Source organism: Nerophis lumbriciformis, linkage group LG17, assembly GCF_033978685.3.
Source record: "Nerophis lumbriciformis linkage group LG17, RoL_Nlum_v2.1, whole genome shotgun sequence".
NCBI classification, from domain to species: Eukaryota; Metazoa; Chordata; class Actinopteri; order Syngnathiformes; family Syngnathidae; genus Nerophis; species Nerophis lumbriciformis.
The window spans coordinates 2,456,317-2,474,879 of NC_084564.2; the positions used below are offsets into that span (position 1 = coordinate 2,456,317).

The window sequence follows — 18,563 nt, forward strand, 5'->3', positions numbered from 1 at the left end:
CCCGAGGCGTCCCCAGGCCAGCTGGGAGGCATAATACCCCCAACGTGTCCTGGGTCTTCCCCGTGGTCGCCCACGGGTCGGACACACCCTAAACACCTCCCCAGGGACGCGTTCTGGGGGCATCCTGACCGGATGCTCGAGCCACTTCAGCTGGCTCCTTCAATGTGGAGGAGCAGTGACTTTACTCTGAGCTCCTCACCCTATCTCTAAGGGAGAGACCCAAACTCATTTTGGCCGCTTGTACCCGTGATCTTGTCCTTTCGGTCATGACCCAAAGCTCATGACCATAGGTGAGGATGGGAACGTAGATCGACCGGTAAATTGAGAGCTTTGCCTTCCGGCTCAGCTCCTTCTTCACCACGACGAATCGATACCCCCGCCGTAGAATGCACGGCACCCCCTGACGGGAGTGTTATATCAACTAAAGCCCACACTTAAACTTTCCACGTGCAAGATTGAATCTATTTAAAAAAGTTATTTCATAAGAAGCCAAAAAGTGCAAAAACAATAATGTTGGTGTTGGAGGAGTTGTGAATGACTGCAGGGCCACAACATTAGGTACACCTGCAGACTGCAGGTCTACCTAATTCACAACTCCTCCAACACGAACATTATTGTTTTTGCACTTTTTGGCTTCTTATTAAATAACTTTTGTAACCTATTTTCATGGGCTTTCCTCTTTGTGATGTTTAGTCCCTGTTATGCGCTGGTTAAGAGGGGAGGAGTATATTGACAGCTAGAATTCACCAAGTCAAGTATTTAATACATACATACATATATATATATATATATATATATATATATATATATATATATACATCCTGAAAATATGCAAACAAAACTGTGTTTAGATAATTGATACTTCAAACTTGCATAAATAAATATTAAGGAATATAACATAACTTGGCTTCTGAGAGCTTCAAAATGTAATGAATAAAATGCTAAAGTTGTTGATAAACAAGCAATTATTTTAATAATTAAATATGGTCATTTTAAATGAATTATCATGATAATTTAAAATTAATTATTTCAAATATGTTTATTTTTATGTATAATTCTATGGCTGGATGTAATAAGGAGTCAGAAAAAATACAAATACAAATACAATTAATTTTGATGTTTTTAGCAAAATATAGTAAAAATGTATTTAGTTTGTTTTTTTTTTAAATTAATAAATATATTTATTTTTAGGTAAATTAATTTTGATGTTTTTAGCAAAATATAGTAAAAATGTATTTAGTTTATAAAAAAAAAAATAAAAAATAAAAAATATATATATATATATATATATATATATATATATATATATATATATCCTGAAAATATGCAAACAAAACTGTGTTTAGATAATTGATACTTCAAACTTGCATAAATAAATATTAAGGAATATAACATAACTTGGCTTCTGAGAGCTTCAAAATGTAATGAATAAAATGCTAAAGTTGTTGATAAACAAGCAATTATTTTTAATAATTAAATATGGTCATTTTAAATGAATTATCATGATAATTTAAAATTAATTATTTCAAATATGTTTATTTTAATGTATAATTCTATGGCTGGATGTAATAAGGAGTCAGAAAAAATACAAATACAAATACAATTAATTTTGATGTTTTTAGCAAAATATAGTAAAAATTTATTTAGTTTAAAAAAATAAAAAATAAAAATATATTAATTTTTAGGTAAGATAAACATAATAATATAATTTGTCTCTAGTCTGGATGATTTAGTTCTTGTCACCCTGTTGTCCTCCCGTCGTGAAAAAAGGCTGTCCTCACTCAGGTCCTCATGGAGCTGGAGGGGGCGTGGCTTCCAGCTCCGGCTGAAAATCGGGAGATTTTCGGGAGAATATTTGTCCCGGGAGGTTTTCGGGAGAGGCGCTGAATTTCGGGAGTCTCCCGGAAAATTCGTGAGGGTTGGCAAGTATGCAGTTAAGCGGGCACATTTTCGAAATAAGACTTTCTTTGAGCAGTGACAATATGAATGTGGTAGATTTGACCTTTTATTCTCATCAACATAATAACTTACAGACTTGACTGTTTAAAAAAAGAAAGAAAAAAAGAAGCAGACGAAAGAAGCCAAGTGGGCGTGGCTTGAGCGTGCATGAGTGCAGTCCTAAAGTCCTGACAGACGTGATGGTCATCTTCCGGTTCTTCTCGCCACCAACTTGTTCCGGTACCTTCCACATTTTTCCGGGCGTCACTTCCTGAGGATGCTCATCTGCAGACATTCCTCCTTCAGCGCCACCAGTTCCGTCTTGTAGCCGCTGGTTTTTCCGCCGTCCGTGTAAGCGCACGGCTGCTTCTTCGCCGCCAGGGGGGTTTCCACGGTCACGGAGGCGGCGTTGAGCACGTCGGCGTGAGACGGCGAGCCGGCGGCGCCCCTGTGGCACGCCGCGGACATCAAGGCGGAGAGCGCGCGGCCTACGTCGTGGCGCGCCCCCTCGTTGACGAAGCAGTAGAGGATGGGGTCGGCGACGCAGTTGAGGCTGGTGAGCGCCAGCGAGACGTGGTAGGCGGCGAACAAGCTCTCCTCCGAGCCGCAGTCGCACGGCTTCCACAGGTAGATGGCGCTGCGCACCAGCAGCAGGACGTGGTACGGCCCGAAGCACAGCAGCACGATCAGGATCAGACTCAGCGCCAGGCGCTGGATTTTGGCCTTCTCCTCGCGCTCGGTGGACACGTTGCAGCGCACGGCGGCCAGGATGCCGCGGTAGGCCACCAGCATGGCGGTCCACGGGGCCAGGAAGCCCAGGAAGGTCCTGTAGAGGTTCATGCCGGCCACCCAGTCCTGCATGGGGTACTTCTCGAAGCAGAAGGTGTGGTTGAAGCGACCCTGGAAGAGCTCGTCGTGGAACAGCGGCGCAGAGTTGGCAACGATCTCGATGACCCAGACCATGGCGCTGACCAACATGGCTGCCCGGGAAAGCAAAGACATTCATTGGTCACCTGACTCCGGCTACTAACTCCAAACTTTTACCACTGAAAAATCGAAGGATGCGGGGGCCATTTTGGTATATTTTATTTTCAAAGCCAATACCATAAATTCCGAACGTTACGAACACTCTTACTAATAATGCGCCACACTTTGAACCAAAACCAAACAAGAATGACAAACACATTCCGGAAGAACATCTGCACCTTAACACAACATAAACACAACAGAACAAACACCCAGAATCCCATGCAGCCCTGACTCTTCCGGGCTACATTATACACCCCTGCTACCACCAAACCCCGCCCCCACCCTAAGCCTGCTCCCTCACACAACCCCCCCCCCCCTCTCTGTGCGTCGGTTGAGGTGGGCGGGGTTTGGTAGCGGGGGTGTATATGTATATACAGGTAAAAGCCAGTAAATTAGAATATTTTGAAAAACTTGATTTATTTCAGTAATTGCATTCAAAAGGTGTAACTTGTACATTATATTTATTCATTGCACACAGACTGATGCATTCAAATGTTTATTTCATTTAATTTTGATGATTTGAAGTGGCAACAAATGAAAATCCAGAATTCCGTGTGTCACAAAATTAGAATATTGTGTAAGGCTAATACAAAAAAGGGATTTTTAGAAATGTTGGCCAACTGAAAAGTATGAAAATGAAAAATATGAGCATGTACAATACTCAATACTTGGTTGGAGCTCCTTTTGCCTCAATTACTGCGTTAATGCGGCGTGGCATGGAGTCGATGAGTTTCTGGCACTGCTCAGGTGTTATGAGAGCCCAGGTTGCTCTGATAGTGGCCTTCAACTCTTCTGCGTTTTTGGGTCTGGCATTCTGCATCTTCCTTTTCACAATACCCCACAGATTTTCTATGGGGCTAAGGTCAGGGGAGTTGGCGGGCCAATTTAGAACAGAAATACCATGGTCCGTAAACCAGGCACGGGTAGATTTTGCGCTGTGTGCAGGCGCCAAGTCCTGTTGGAACTTGAAATCTCCATCTCCATAGAGTAGGTCAGCAGCAGGAAGCATGAAGTATTCTAAAACTTGCTGGTAGACGGCTGCGTTGACCCTGGATCTCAGGAAACAGAGTGGACCGACACCAGCAGATGACATGGCACCCCAAACCATCACTGATGGTGGAAACTTTACACTAGACTTCAGGCAACGTGGATCCTGTGCCTCTCCTGTCTTCCTCCAGACTCTGGGACCTCGATTTCCAAAGGAAATGCAAAATTTGCATGGTTGGGTGATGGTTTGGGGTGCCATGTCATCTGCTGGTGTCGGTCCACTCTGTTTCCTGAGATCCAGGGTCAACGCAGCCGTCTACCAGCAAGTTTTAGAGCACTTCATGCTTCCTGCTGCTGACCTGCTCTATGGAGATGGAGATTTCAAGTTCCAACAGGACTTGGTGCCTGCACACAGCGCAAAATCTACCCGTGCCTGCTTTACGGACCATGGTATTTCTGTTCTAAATTGGCCCGCCAACTCCCCTGACCTTAGCCCCATAGAAAATCTGTGGGGTATTGTGAAAAGGAAGATGCAGAATGCCAGACCCAAAAACGCAGAAGAGTTGAAGGCCACTATCAGAGCAACCTGGGCTCTCATAACACCTGAGCAGTGCCAGAAACTCATCGACTCCATGCCACGCCGCATTAACGCAGTAATTGAGGCAAAAGGAGCTCCAACCAAGTATTGAGTATTGTACATGCTCATATTTTTCATTTTCATACTTTTCAGTTGGCCAACATTTCTAAAAATCCCTTTTTTGTATTAGCCTTAAGTAATATTCTAATTTTGTGACACACGGAATTTTAGATTTTCATTTGTTGCCACTTCAAATCATCAAAATTAAATGAAATAAACATTTGAATGCATCAGTCTGTGTGCAATGAATAAATATAATGTACAAGTTACACCTTTTGAATGCAATTACTGAAATTAATCAAGTTTTTCCAAATATTCTAATTTACTGGCTTTTACCTGTATATGCGGCATGGCGTAGTGGGTAGAGCAACCGTGCCAGAAACCTGAGGGTTGCAGGTTCGCTCCCCGCCTCTTACCATCCAAAAATCGCTGCCGTTGTGTCCTTGGGCGGGACACTTCACCCTTTTCCCCCGGTGCCACTCACACCGGTGAATTGAATGATGAATGATAGGTGGTGGTCGGAGGGGCCGTTGGCGCAAATTGCAGCCACGCTTCCGTCAGTCTACCCCAGGGCAGCTGTGGCTATGAAAGTAGCTTACCACCACCAGGTGTGAATGAATGATGGGTTCTACATGTAAAGCGACTTTGGGTACTTAGAAAAGCGCTATATAAATCCCAGTTATTATTATTATTATTATTATTATTATAATGTAGCCCGGAAGAGTTAGGGCTGCATGGGATTCTGGGTATTTGTCCTGTTGTGTTTATGTTGTGTTACGGTGCAGATGTTCTCCCGAAATGTGTTTGTCATTCTTGTTTGGTGTGGGTTCACAGTGTGGCGCATTATTAGTAAGAGTGTTAAAGTTTTTTTTATACCGCCACCGTCAGTGTGACCTGTGTGGTTGTTGACCAAGTATGCCTTGCTGTCACCTACGTGAGCAAGCGGAAGTCTTTGGAGGTGGGAGGAAGCCGGAGTACCCGGAGGGAACCCACGCAGTCACGGGGAGAACATGCAAACTCCACACAGAAAAATACCCGAGCCCAGGACCTTCGTATTGTGAGGCACACGTACTAACCCCTGTGCTGTGACGACTTAATAAATAAGAATTGTTTTAGTTATATTGTAAAACTTTCAAACGTTGCTTGGAGTGATGAATGGAAAAATCCTTACGAGTAGAAACGCTATGAATGACGAGTCGACGAAACGGCACTTGTACTTACGGTTCAAGGCACTAAACAGAATAAAATACCCTATACCAGGGGTGCTCATTACGTCGATCGCGATCTACCGGTCGATCTCGGAGGGTGTGTCAGTCGATCACCAGCCAGGCATTAAAAAAATAGTCCTAAAAATGAGCGATCATAAATCTTCACTATGACGTCACTTTCGTCACTTGATTGACATTCACGGCACCCGAGGGTCTTCTGAGATGACGCTGGCTGCTGCCAGCTCATTAAAATGACCGACTGGAAGGCGAGAAACACTTTATTTCAACAGACTCTGGCGCCGTACCTGTCGTCAAAACTCCAAAGACCGACTGCACAGTTGCACAATAAAAGCTCTGCTTCATCCTGCCCGCGCTACCAAAATAAGAGTCTCAGAAAGCTGGCGTGCACAAGCTAGCAAGCTACAGAGTTTGCCGACACCAACAATGTATTTCTTGTAAAGTGTATACAAAGGAGTACGGAAGCTGGACAAATAAGATGCCAAAAACCAACCACTTTCATGTGGTATTGGACAGAAAGGAGGACTTTTTTTCTCCTCCATTCGAAAATGCGGACGTTATCATCACCACTGTCTGATTCCTATCAATGCAAGTCATCACAATCAGGTAATACACCAACTTATATTCTTGTCTTCATGAAAGAAAGGAATCTATATGTGCTAAACATGCTTGTATTATCTTTAAACACCTTTAACTTATTAACAATATTAACTATATGTGTTAAACATGCTTGTATTATCTTTAAACACCTTTAACTTGTTAACAATATTAACTATATGTGCTAAACATGCTTGCATTATCTTTAACCACCTTTAAGTTGTTAACAATATTAACTATATGTGTTAAACATGCTTGTATTATCTTTAACCACCTTTAAGTTGTTAACAATATTAACTATATGTGTTAAACATGCTTGTTTTATCTTTAACCACCTTTAAGTTGTTAACAATATTAACTATATGTGTTAAACATGCTTGTATTATCATTAAACACCTTTAAGTTGTTAACAATATTAACTATATGTGTTAAACATGCTTGCATTATCTTTAACCACCTTTAAGTTGTTAACAATATTAACTATATGTATTAAACATGCTTGTATTATTTTTAACCACCTTTAACTTGTTAACAATATTAACTATATGTGTTAAACATGCTTGCATGATCTTTAAACACCTTTAACTTGTTAACAATATTAACTATATGTATTAAACATGATTGCATTATCATTAAACACCTTTAATTTATTAACAATATTAACTATATGTGTTAAACATGCTTGCATTATCATTAAACACCTTTAACTTGTTAACAAAAACATATATTTCATAAATAAGTAAATATAAATGATATATATGAATGAGGTAGATCCCCACGACTTGATCAATTGAAAAGTAGCTCGCCTGCAGAAAAAGTGTGAGCACCCCTGGCGTAAAGGCTAACTTGTTATTTTCCTTTGTAATCTCTGCCTACTGAGCCTATGGTGCTGTTAAGTTATTGTGGCTCAATTTGCCTTCATTTTTTTTATTTTAATGTATTATTATTTATTATATGTTATTGTTTTAGTTGCTTAAGAGATATTCCTGGCTCTGAATTTGCTATTTGCTATTTTTATATTTTTGTGCATTATTTGTTGTCGTCATCATTAAAGGAACAGGTTACTCATCAGTTACTCAGTACTTGAGTAGTTTTTTCACAACATACTTTTTACTTTTACTCAAGTAAATATTTGGGTGACTACTCCTTACTTTTACTTGAGTAATAAATCTCTAAAGCAGGGGTGCTCACACTTTTTCTGCAGGCGAGCTACTTTTCAATTGATCAAGTCGTGGGGATCTACCTCATTCATATATATCATTTATATTTACTTATTTATGAAATATATGTTTTTGTTAACAAGTTAAAGGTGTTTAATGATAATGCAAGCATGTTTAACACATATAGTTAATATTGTTAACAAGTTAAAGGTGTTTAATGATAATACAAGTATGTTTAATACATATAGTTAATATTGTTAACAAGTTAAAGGTGTTTAAAGATAATGCAAGCATGTTTATCAATCAATCAATCAATCAATCTTTATTTATATAGCCCTAAATCACAAGTGTCTCAAAGGGCTGCACAAGCCACAACGACATCCTCGGTACAAAGCCCACATACGGGCAAGGAAAAACTCACCCCAGTGGGACGTCGATGTGAATGACTATGAGAAACCTTGGAGAGGACCGCATATGTGGGTAACCCCCCCCCTCTAGGGGGGGGGTTTAACACATATAGTTAATATTGTTAACAACTTAAAGGTGTTTAAAGATAATACAAGCATGTTTAATACATATAGTTAATATTGGTAACAAGTTAAAGGTGGTTAAAAATAATACAAGCATGTTTAACACAAATAGTTAATATTGTTAACAACTTAAAGGTGTTTAAAGATAATACAAGCATGTTTAACACATATAGTTAATATTGTTAACAACTTAGAGGTGTTTAAAGATAATACAAGCATGTTTAACACATATAGATTCCTTTCTTTCATGAAGACAAGAATATAAGTTGGTGTATTACCTGATTGTGATGACTTGCATTGATTGTAATCAGACAGTGGTGATGATAACGTCCGCATTTTCGAATGGAGGAGAAAAAAAGTCCTCCTTTCTGTCCAATACCACATGAAAGTGGTTGGTTTTTGGCATCTTATTTGTCCAGCTTCCGTACTCCTTTGTATACACTTTACAAGAAATACATTGTCGGCAAACTCCGTAGCTTGCTAGCTTTGTGCACGCCGGCTTTCTGAGACTCTTATTTTGGTAGCGCGGGCAGGATGAAGCAGAGCTTTTATTGTGCAACTGTGCAGTCGGTCTTTGGAGTTTTGACGACAGGTACGGCGCCAGAGTCTGTCGAAATAAAGTGTTTCTCGCCTTCCAGTCGGTAATTTGAATGAGCTGGCAGCAGCCAGCGTCATCTCAGAAGACCCTCGGGTGCCGTGAATGTCAATCAAGTGACGAAAGTGACGTCATAGTGAAGATTTATGATCGCTCATTTTTAGGACTATTTTTTTTTAATGCCTGGCTGGTGATCGACTGACACACCCTCCGCGATCGACCGGTAGATCGCGATCGACGTAATGAGCACCCCTGCTCTAAAGTAACAGTACTCTTACTTGAGTACAATTTCTGGCTACTCTACCCACCTCTGCCCCTGGGCCGCACTTTGGGCACCCCTGAACTGGAGTCGCTGAATCTTTTTTGGACCACTGAAGGCTCTTTTCTGTCCCCCATGCACACAGCAGCGCCCCCAAATGCTTCGTAGGTCAGCGTCTCAAAAGGCACGTACCTGTTTTGATGCGTCGCACCTTGACAAACCTCATGGGGTACGCCACCGCCAGGTAGCGGTCCAGAGAGATGCAGCAGAGGAAGGCGATGCTGACATAGATGTTGGTGTAGAAGATGAAGCCAAACAGCTTGCAGCTCTCCTGGCCGTGGATCCAGTCGTCGCGCTGCAGGAAGTAGTCGATCCAGAGAGGAAGCGTGCTGATGTACAGCAGGTCTGCCACCGACAGGTTGATCAGGTAGACGCCCAGCTCGTTGTGTTGGCGCACCTGGACGGAGGGAAGAGACGAGGCTGGGGAGTACTTTGTTTCTTGGTGGGACTACAATAGTCACTTCACAACACTTTTATCTCGGGGTGTCCACATCCGATGTTGACATCGGTTATCGCTCCGATATCAGCAAAAAAACAAGAATCGGACGATATCGGCTTGCATCTAAAATCCCGGATGCCGCCCTGCACATGTTTACTTGTGCCAAGCTGGACAGTCAGTTAACACCTAAATGTCCTCCAATCATACTTGCCAACCTTGAGACCTCCGATTTCGGGAGGTGGGGGGCGGGGGGCGTGGTTGGGGGCATGGTTAAAAGGGGAGGAGTATATTTACAGCTAGAATTCACCAAGTCAAGTATTTCATATACTGTATATATATATATATATATATATATATATATATATATATATATATATACATATACATACATAAGAAATACTTGACTTTCAGTGAATTCTAGCTATAAATATATATTTCTTATATATATATATATATATATATATATATTTATAATAAAATAAATATATATTTATAGCTAGAATTCACTGAAAGTCAAGTTTTCTTATACATACATACATATATATATATATATATATATATATATATATATATATATATATATATATATATATATATATATATATATATATGCATGTATGTGTGGGAAAAAAAATCACAAGACTATTTCATCTCTACAGGCCTGTTTCATGAGGGGGGTACCCTCAATCATCAGGAGATTTTAATGGGAGCATTCACATACCATGGTTTGTATAGGGCACAGAGTGGGTGGGTACAGGCTGGCGTAGGGGCGTGGTGATTGGCTCATGTGTTACCTAGGAGGTGTTTCCGTCTGTGGCGGCATGCTGATACAATTTCGCTGCGCTTGTTGAGGGATGACAGGTCTGGACGGTATATAATAAACAGTTTCTCTTTCAAGCATAGGTTGCATCTTTTATTACCACTATTGTAAGGTGTGCTGGATGCAAGAATTTGCCATGTTATTGAATATTCAACATTATTGTCTTTGAGGTCCCAAATGTGTTTGCTGAGTTCTGTGGTATTCCGCAGGTTTTGGTTCTTGAAAGAAGCCTTGTGATTGTTCCATCTGGTTTTAAACTCTCCCTCGGTTAATCCTACATATGTGTCGGATGTGTTAATGTCCTTGCGTGTTACCTTAGATTGGTAAACAACTGATGTTTGTAAGCACCCCCCGTTGAGAGGGCAATCAGGTTTCTTGCGGCAGTTGCAGCCTTTGTTGGTTTTGGAGTCGCTCTGTCCGGGGGCCGACGGCTCATTTGCAATTGTTTTGTTGTGGTTTGAGATGATTTGTCGTATATTGTTCATACAGCTGTAGCTCAATTTAATGTTGTTCTTGTTGAATACTTTTCTTAGGGTGTTGCCTTTGGGGAAGTGTTTGTCAATCAGACTGAGGAATTTGTGGCCAATGTTAGTTGAGACGTTTTTGCTGTATGGGGGGTTGTACCAGATGATGTTGTTTCGTTTTCTGTTCTTTTTTGGTTGGTTTCCTGGCGTGGGTTCATAGGTGAGGGTGAAATTGTATCCGCTTTCATCAAGGGCTTTTTGGTACGGGGGGGTTGCTTGGTCAAATTCAGGATTAACCAAGGGAGAGTTTAAAACCAGATGGAACAATCACAAGGCTTCTTTCAAGAACCAAAACCTGCGGAATACCACAGAACTCAGCAAACACATTTGGGACCTCAAAGACAATAATGTTGAATATTCAATAACATGGCAAATTCTTGCATCCAGCACACCTTACAATAGTGGTAATAAAAGATTCAACCTATGCTTGAAAGAGAAACTGTTTATTATTTACCGTCCAGACCTGTCATCCCTCAACAAGCGCAGCGAAATTGTAACAGCATGCCGCCACAGACGGAAACACCTCCTAGGTAACACATGAGCCAATCACCACGCCCCTACGCCAGCCTGTACCCACCCACTCTGTGCCCTATATAAACCATGGTATGTGAATGCTCCCATTAAAATCTCCTGATGATTGAGGGAACCCCTCATGAAACAGGCCTGTAGAGATGAAGTAGTCGTGTGATTTTTTTCCCCACACATACATATATTGCGCTCTACTACGGTATCGAGCACTATTTTTTGGATAACCTTATTAAGACATATATATATATATATATATATATATATATATATATATATATATATATATAAGAAATACTTGACGAAATACTAAGTCAAGTATTTCATATATATATATATATATATATATATATATATATATATAAGAAAACTTGACTTTCAGTGAATTCTAGCTATAAATATATATTTCTTTTATTATATATATATATATATATATATATATATATATATAAAAAATAAATACTTGAATTTCAGTGTTCATTTATTTACACATATACACACATATAACACTCATCTACTCATTGTTGAGTTAAGGGTTGAATTGTCCATCCTTGTTCTATTCTCTGTCACTATCTTTCTAACCATGCTGAACACCCTCTCTGATGATGCATTGATGTGTGGCACACACAAAAGTGCTTTCATCAAATGCACTAGATGGCAGTATTGTCCTGTTTAAAAGTGTCACAACATTGCTGTTTTTGGCAGACGAACTGCTTTACGGTAGACAAAAACTTGACTGCTGTTGTTGTGTGTTGTTACCGCGCTGGGAGGACGTTAATGAAACTGCCTAACAATAAACCCACATAAGAAACCAGGAACTCGCCCTCCATCCTTCTACAGTTATAACGTGATTGGGCAGGTACGCTGTTTATATTGTGGGTTAGCATGAATTTCGGGAGATTTTCGGGAGAAAATTTGTCCCGGGAGGTTTTCGGGAGAAGCGCTGAATTTCGGGAGTCTCCCGGGAAAATCCGGTAGGGTTGGCAAGTATGCCTCCAATAAGCACACAATGTTGGTCTTTTCTTCTATTTTAAGTCATGGTAGGCTATATAGGCTAATAGGAGCTGGCGGCTACACAACAGCTCAGCACACATTAGCGCACAAGCTAGACATACGTAATAATCAAACGATATTGCAGACTGAAACACTTGTCGTATAAACAAGTCTCAAGTCATTATAGTTGCATATTACTTGCACATACAAAGTCTCCAAGGCAGAAGTGTACTAGAAAATATCCAGTAACAAACGTGTCTGCATCATTCAGAGTACCATTCCAATCTTGTAACATCGCAAACTTTTTTATGTATGCAACATCAATGGGGTATATAGCCAATAGATGATACCCTCATCTACTGCACTGTATGTGGACTGATAAAAACTGCTGCACTTTATATACAAACCCCGTTTCCATATGAGTTGGGAAATTGTGTTAGATGTAAATATAAACGGAATACAATGATTTGCAAATCATTTTCAACCCATATTCAGTTGAATATGCTACAAAGACAACATATTTGATGTTCAAACTCATAAACATGTTTTTTTTTTTTTTGCAAATAATCATTAACTTTAGAATTTGATGCCAGCAACACGTGACAAAGAAGTTGGGAAAGGTGGCAATAAATACTGATAAAGTTGAGGAATGCTCATCAAACACTTATTTGGAACATCCCACAGGTGTGCAGGCTAATTGGGAACAGGTGGGTGCCATGATTGGGTATAAAAGTAGATTCCATGAAATGCTCAGTCATTCACAAAAAAAGGATGGGGCGAGGGTCACCACTTTGTCATCAAATGCGTGAGCAAATTGTTGAACAGTTTAAGAAAAACCTTTCTCAACCAGCTATTGCAAGGAATTCACCATCTACGGTCCGTAATATCATCAAAGGGTTCAGAGAATCTGGAGAAATCACTGCACGTAAGCAGCTAAGCCCGTGACCTTCCATCCCGCAGGCTGTACTGCATCAACAAGCGACATCAGTATGTAAAGGATATCACCACATGGGCTCAGGAACACTTCAGAAACCCACTGTCAGTAACTAAAGTTGGTCGCTACATCTGTAAGTGCAAGTTAAAACTCTCCTATGCGAGGCGAAAAGCGTTTATCAACAACACCCAGAAACGCCGTCGGCTTTGCTGCGCCTGAGCTCATCTAAGATGGACTGATACAAAGTGGAAAAGTGTTCTGTGGTCTGACGAGTCCACATTTCAAATTGTTTTTGGAAAATGTGGACGTCGTGTCCTCCGGACCAAAGAGGAAAAGAACCATCCGGATTGTTATAGGCGCAAAGTGTAAAAGCCAGCATGTGTGATGGTATGGGGGTGTATTAGTGCCCAAGACATGGGTAACTTACACATCTGTGAAGGCACCATTAATGCTGAAAGGTACATACAGGTTTTGGAGCAACATATGTTGCCATCCAAGCAACGCTACCATGGACGCCCCTGCTTATTTCAGCAAGACAATGCCAAGCCACGTGTTACAACAGCGTGGCTTCATAGTAAAAGAGTGCGGGTACTTTCCTGGCCCGCCTGCAGTTCAGACCTGTCTCCCATTGAAAATGTGTGGCGCATTATGAAGCCTAAAATAGCACAACGGAGACCCCCGGACTGTTGAACAACTTAAGCTGTACATCAAGCAAGAATGGGAAAGAATTCCACCTGAGAAGCTTCAAAAATGTGTCTCCTCAGTTCCCAAACCTTTACTGAGTGTTGTTAAAAGGAAAGGCCATGTAACACAGTGGTGAACATGCCCTTTCCCAACTACTTTGGCACGTGTTGCAGCCATGAAATTCTAAGTTCATTATTATTTGCAAAAAAAAAAATAAAGTTTACGAGTTTGAACATCAAATATGTTGTCTTTGTAGCATATTCAATTGAAAATTAGCATGGTGCTAAATCTGGTGCAGCCATCTTCTTAATGTAAGTGCACATTGTCCTTCAAATAAACAAATCCAATTCAACATACTGCATCATGAGCTTAACTACATTTAGTTGTAACCATTAGGTGTCGCCAAAACACATTACCGTAAATTCCCGACAATAACCCGCTACTTGTTGTCTACGCTCTGAACCCTGCGGCTTATAAAACGGTGGGGCTAATTCATGGATTTTTCCTTGGCTGACGGCCATAAAGCTAATAGTTTTCATTAAACACACACTAGAGATGCGCGGTTTGCGGGCACAACCGCGGAGTCCGCGGATTATCCGCGGATCGGGCGGATGAAATTAAAAAAAATAAGATTTTATCCGCTCGCGGGTCGGGTCGGGTGGATTAATTAGATATATATATATATTTTTTTTTTTTTTTTTTTTTTTGCGGGTGGCAGTTAAACCAATTGGTAAATATATATACATAGTTAAATGTTGTTACCCACATACGAAAAACGAGCAGGCACCTGCAGCATATGCCACAACAGAAGAAGACAAAAAGAAAAGAGATGGAGACTTTTACGGAGCGGAGAAGGGACGCCTCGCCGGGGTCCGGGACCGAGGCCCCTTCCCCCGAGAGGGCCCCACCGGGAGCCGTAGCTGAGGCGATCCGCGAGAAGGGCCCGACGCACGTCCAGGGTCACCACCGCGCCCACCGTACCGACACCCCGCCTCGTCCGCCTTCGCCCCGGCCGGCGTCACGCGCAGCAGGTAAGCAGCTTACCTGCCCGCCATCCCCGTGGCCGGGGGCTCGTAACAGGGGTCACTCCGCACGCTCCGCCCGCGCAGCTTACCTGCCCGCCACCCCTGTTGCCGGGGGCGCGTAACAGGGGTCACTCCGCGCGCAGTGCGCTCACGAAAGGGGTGGGGCTCACCCTGGTTGATATAGACAGCAGGACGGTGGCCATGGAAGTCGGAACCCGCTAAGGAGTGTGTAACAACCCACCTGCCGAATCAACTAGCCCTGAAAATGGATGGCGCTGGAGCGTCGGGCCCATACCCGGCCGTCGCCGGCAGCGAGACGCGCTTGGAGGTGCTCTCAGCGCGGCTCCCATATGATTGCGCACTGGTGTGCGTCTGGGTCGTGACAGCGTGGCACGGGAATGTCTGTGCTGCATTGGATCAGTCTCCTTTCTTTAACAGGCAAAAGCTTTATAACCTCACTAATGCCTTGCATTGTCTGTATTAGATATATAACAACGGGCGGGTGCGGTTCTGATCAAATGTTACATCGGGTGGATGGCGGATGGTTGACGACTTTCTGATGCGGTTGCGGATGAAATAATTGCCTATCCGCGCATCTCTACTAGGCGGCCATGTTGCTCGGAATAAAGTCGAATGCTTCACCCCAGAGCTGTCTACGTTGTCTTGTAGCTCCGCCGCTGAGTAGCAACTAACAACTGATGCGTCCTTCATGTCATCCATTATTACCACAATTAGACCTTGGTACAGCACCACCTAGTGGCCAGGCATGCACACTGCAGGGTTCCCAACAAGCAGCGTGAGCGTGCTCACCTGCATGTAGGCGGCCCACAATGCCATGCAGTTGGTGGGCAGGCCCAGCACGATGACGAAGATGTAGAGCGCCGGCTGGAAGTACTGGTCCACCTTGCTGTCCACATTGCAGAAGGAGATGTTGCACATTGTCCCGTGTGTGTGTTGGGCTCCTCTCAGCTCTGTGACTTCACGGCGATCCTGCTCCACCGCCACTTTGACAACAACATGGCGTCCTCCCGCTCGCCGCTCTCCAGCATGGAGCCGCACACCCGAGCCGAGGCGTTCTTCTTGCGGCCTTTCATGGCTCCTGGCGCTCGTGCTTTTCCGCCAAGGGCCCTAAATTTTCCATCAGGCCGCCGTTAGCGGCCACGCCCCCTCGTCCTGTGGCGTCCAATTAAAAAGAGGAGGAGGGATGAATGGGGGGTGAAATGGAAGCCGCCTTATCAACGCTGGACCAGGCTTTGTGGGTCCTGTGAGGACCTCATCAATCTTTCAGGAAGTACACGTCTGCCTATGTGAGGACTTTCCACAGCTCCACTCTCACCTGTGGACATCTGCAGCAGAGTCACGTATGCTCGGTAAACATCTAGTTCAATAAAAACAGTTTTTTTACATGACAAACCTTTGCAAAGTTTTTCAGACACAGGACTTAGTAACGTCTGATTTAAGTTTTTTTAAAATTATGCATATTGACAGCCCTAAAAAAATTAGGGCTATCAAATAATTATCAGAATAATCACATTTTGGAATTTGGATTAATAATAGGGATGCCCGATAATGGCTTTTTGCCGATATCCGATATTGTCCAACTCTTAATTACCGATACCGATATCAACCGATACCGATATACAGAGGTGGGTAGAGTAGCCAGAAATTGTACTCAAGTAAGAGTACTGTTACTTTAGAGATTTATTACTCAAGTAAAAGTAAGAAGTAGTCACCCAAATATTTACTTGAGTAAAAGTAAAAAGTATGTTGTGAAAAAACTACTCAAGTACTGAGTAACTGATGAGTAGCAAACACACTCATATATATATATATATATATATATATATATATATATATATATATATATACATACATATACATTGATATATACAGTATATAATTTATATGTATTTATTTTGCTGTTTTTGTTTACATGTTAAAGGTGTTTTAATGAATATACATGCATGTTTAACACATATAGATTCCTTTCTTTCATGAAGACAAGAATATAAGTTGGTGTATTACCTGATTCTGATGACTTGCGTTGATTGTAATCAGACAGTAGTGATGATAACGTCCACGTTTTCAAATGGAGGAGAAGAAAAGTTCCTCCTTTCTGTCTAATACCACATGAAAGTGGTGGGTTTTTGGCATCTTATTTGTCCAGCTTCCATATTCGTTTTTATACACTTTACAAGAAATACATTGGCGGCAAACTCCGTAGCTTGCTAGCTTGTTTGCGCTGGCTTTCGGAGACTCTTGTTTTGAAAGCGCAGGCGCGATGGAGTGGCACTTTTATTGTGAAGACAGGAACTGTGCAGTCAGTCTTTAGGCTTTTGACGGGATGTACGGTTGAAATGGAAAAGGGTCTTTTTTCCTTCACACTTTTGATTGATTGGAACTTTTATTAGTAGATTGCACAGTACAGTACATATTCCGTACAAATGACCACTAAATGGTAACACCCGAATAAGTTTTTCAACTTGTTTAAGTCAGGTCATGTGACCGCCTGGCTCTGTTTGATTGGTCCAACGTCACCAGTGACTGCATCTGATTGGTGGAACGGAGTGAACGTCACCAGTGACTGTATTTGTTGAAACGCAGGCACTATGAAGGTCTGTCTGACAGACCAAAACAAACAAAGCGTGCATTAACAGATCGATAAAAATTAGTAGCGAGTAGCGAGCTGAATGTAGATAAAAGTAGCGGAGTAAAAGTAGCGTTTCTTCTCTATAAATATACTCAAGTAAAAGTAAAAGTATGTTGCATTAAAACTACTCTTAGAAGTACAATTTATCCTAAAAGTTACTCAAGTAGATGTAACGGAGTAAATGTAGCGCGTTACTACCCACCTCTGATATACAGTATATTGATATATAATGTAGGAACCAGAAAGAAACAACCCTTTTGTGTGAATATGGAGGAAGGTTTTTGGGGTTGGTGCACTAATTGTAAGTGTATCTTGTGTTTTTTATGTTGATTTAATAAAAATAAAAAAAAAAGTAAAAAAAAAAGACAATACCGATAATAAAAAAAACAATACCGATAATTTCCGATATTACATTTTAACGCATTTATCGGCCGATAATATCGGCAAGCCGATATTATCAGACATCTCTATAAAAAACTTATATCGTGATACAGTTTTTAGCCAGCCCTAGCTGACACTGTGATAGGTTGAATATTGAAATTCAAATTATTTTCATAAAAAATGAAAACAGCCTTCCAAAACTCTTGTTAAGATGAAAATATCACCTTCTCTGTCATTCCAACACTCCTAAACTCATCATCACATTTACACTCAACAGGATTCTGATCAACTTGACTAGTAACTGAAGTAGTAATAGTTTGTAAAAAAAAAACAACAACTTACAATTGTCAGACAATTCCAAAACTTCCACTCTTTTTGGCTTTTCTGATAGACAACAAAGATGTTGCAGCAGAGAAAGAAGGTTAAGAACTCCAGGAAGTTGTTCCAGCATGGGAACGAGGAGTCTATAAACGGCCAGCAGCCAGCAGGCACAGGTGCTCACACTGGGCTTGCAGAACAGAACAACAAAGACAGGAAGTTCAACTGAGTTGCACAACCGAAACAGGAAGT

At 41.5% G+C, this 18,563-nt stretch overlaps 1 protein-coding gene across 5 annotated transcripts in view; it reads right to left on the reverse strand.

Moving 5' to 3' along the window:
• Positions 1-1,992: 1,992 nt before the first annotated feature.
• Positions 1,993-18,563, reverse strand: part of gpr4 (G protein-coupled receptor 4) — a 67,269-nt gene continuing 50,698 nt past the window's right edge. For 2 of the 5 annotated variants that reach the window (XM_061972224.1, XM_061972223.1), the window contains exons 2-4: positions 15,773-16,308; positions 9,151-9,415; positions 1,993-2,918 (exon numbers count right to left, since the gene is read on the reverse strand). In XM_061972224.1, coding sequence (XP_061828208.1) covers positions 2,203-2,918; positions 9,151-9,415; positions 15,773-15,901 — 1,110 coding nt within the window. In that variant the 5' untranslated portion in view covers positions 15,902-16,308 and the 3' untranslated portion in view covers positions 1,993-2,202. Of the gene's footprint in view, positions 2,919-9,150; positions 9,416-15,772; positions 16,309-18,335; positions 18,555-18,563 lie in introns of those variants that run through there. The other 3 variants (XM_061972225.1, XM_061972222.1, XM_061972226.1) reach the window with 3 other exon arrangements.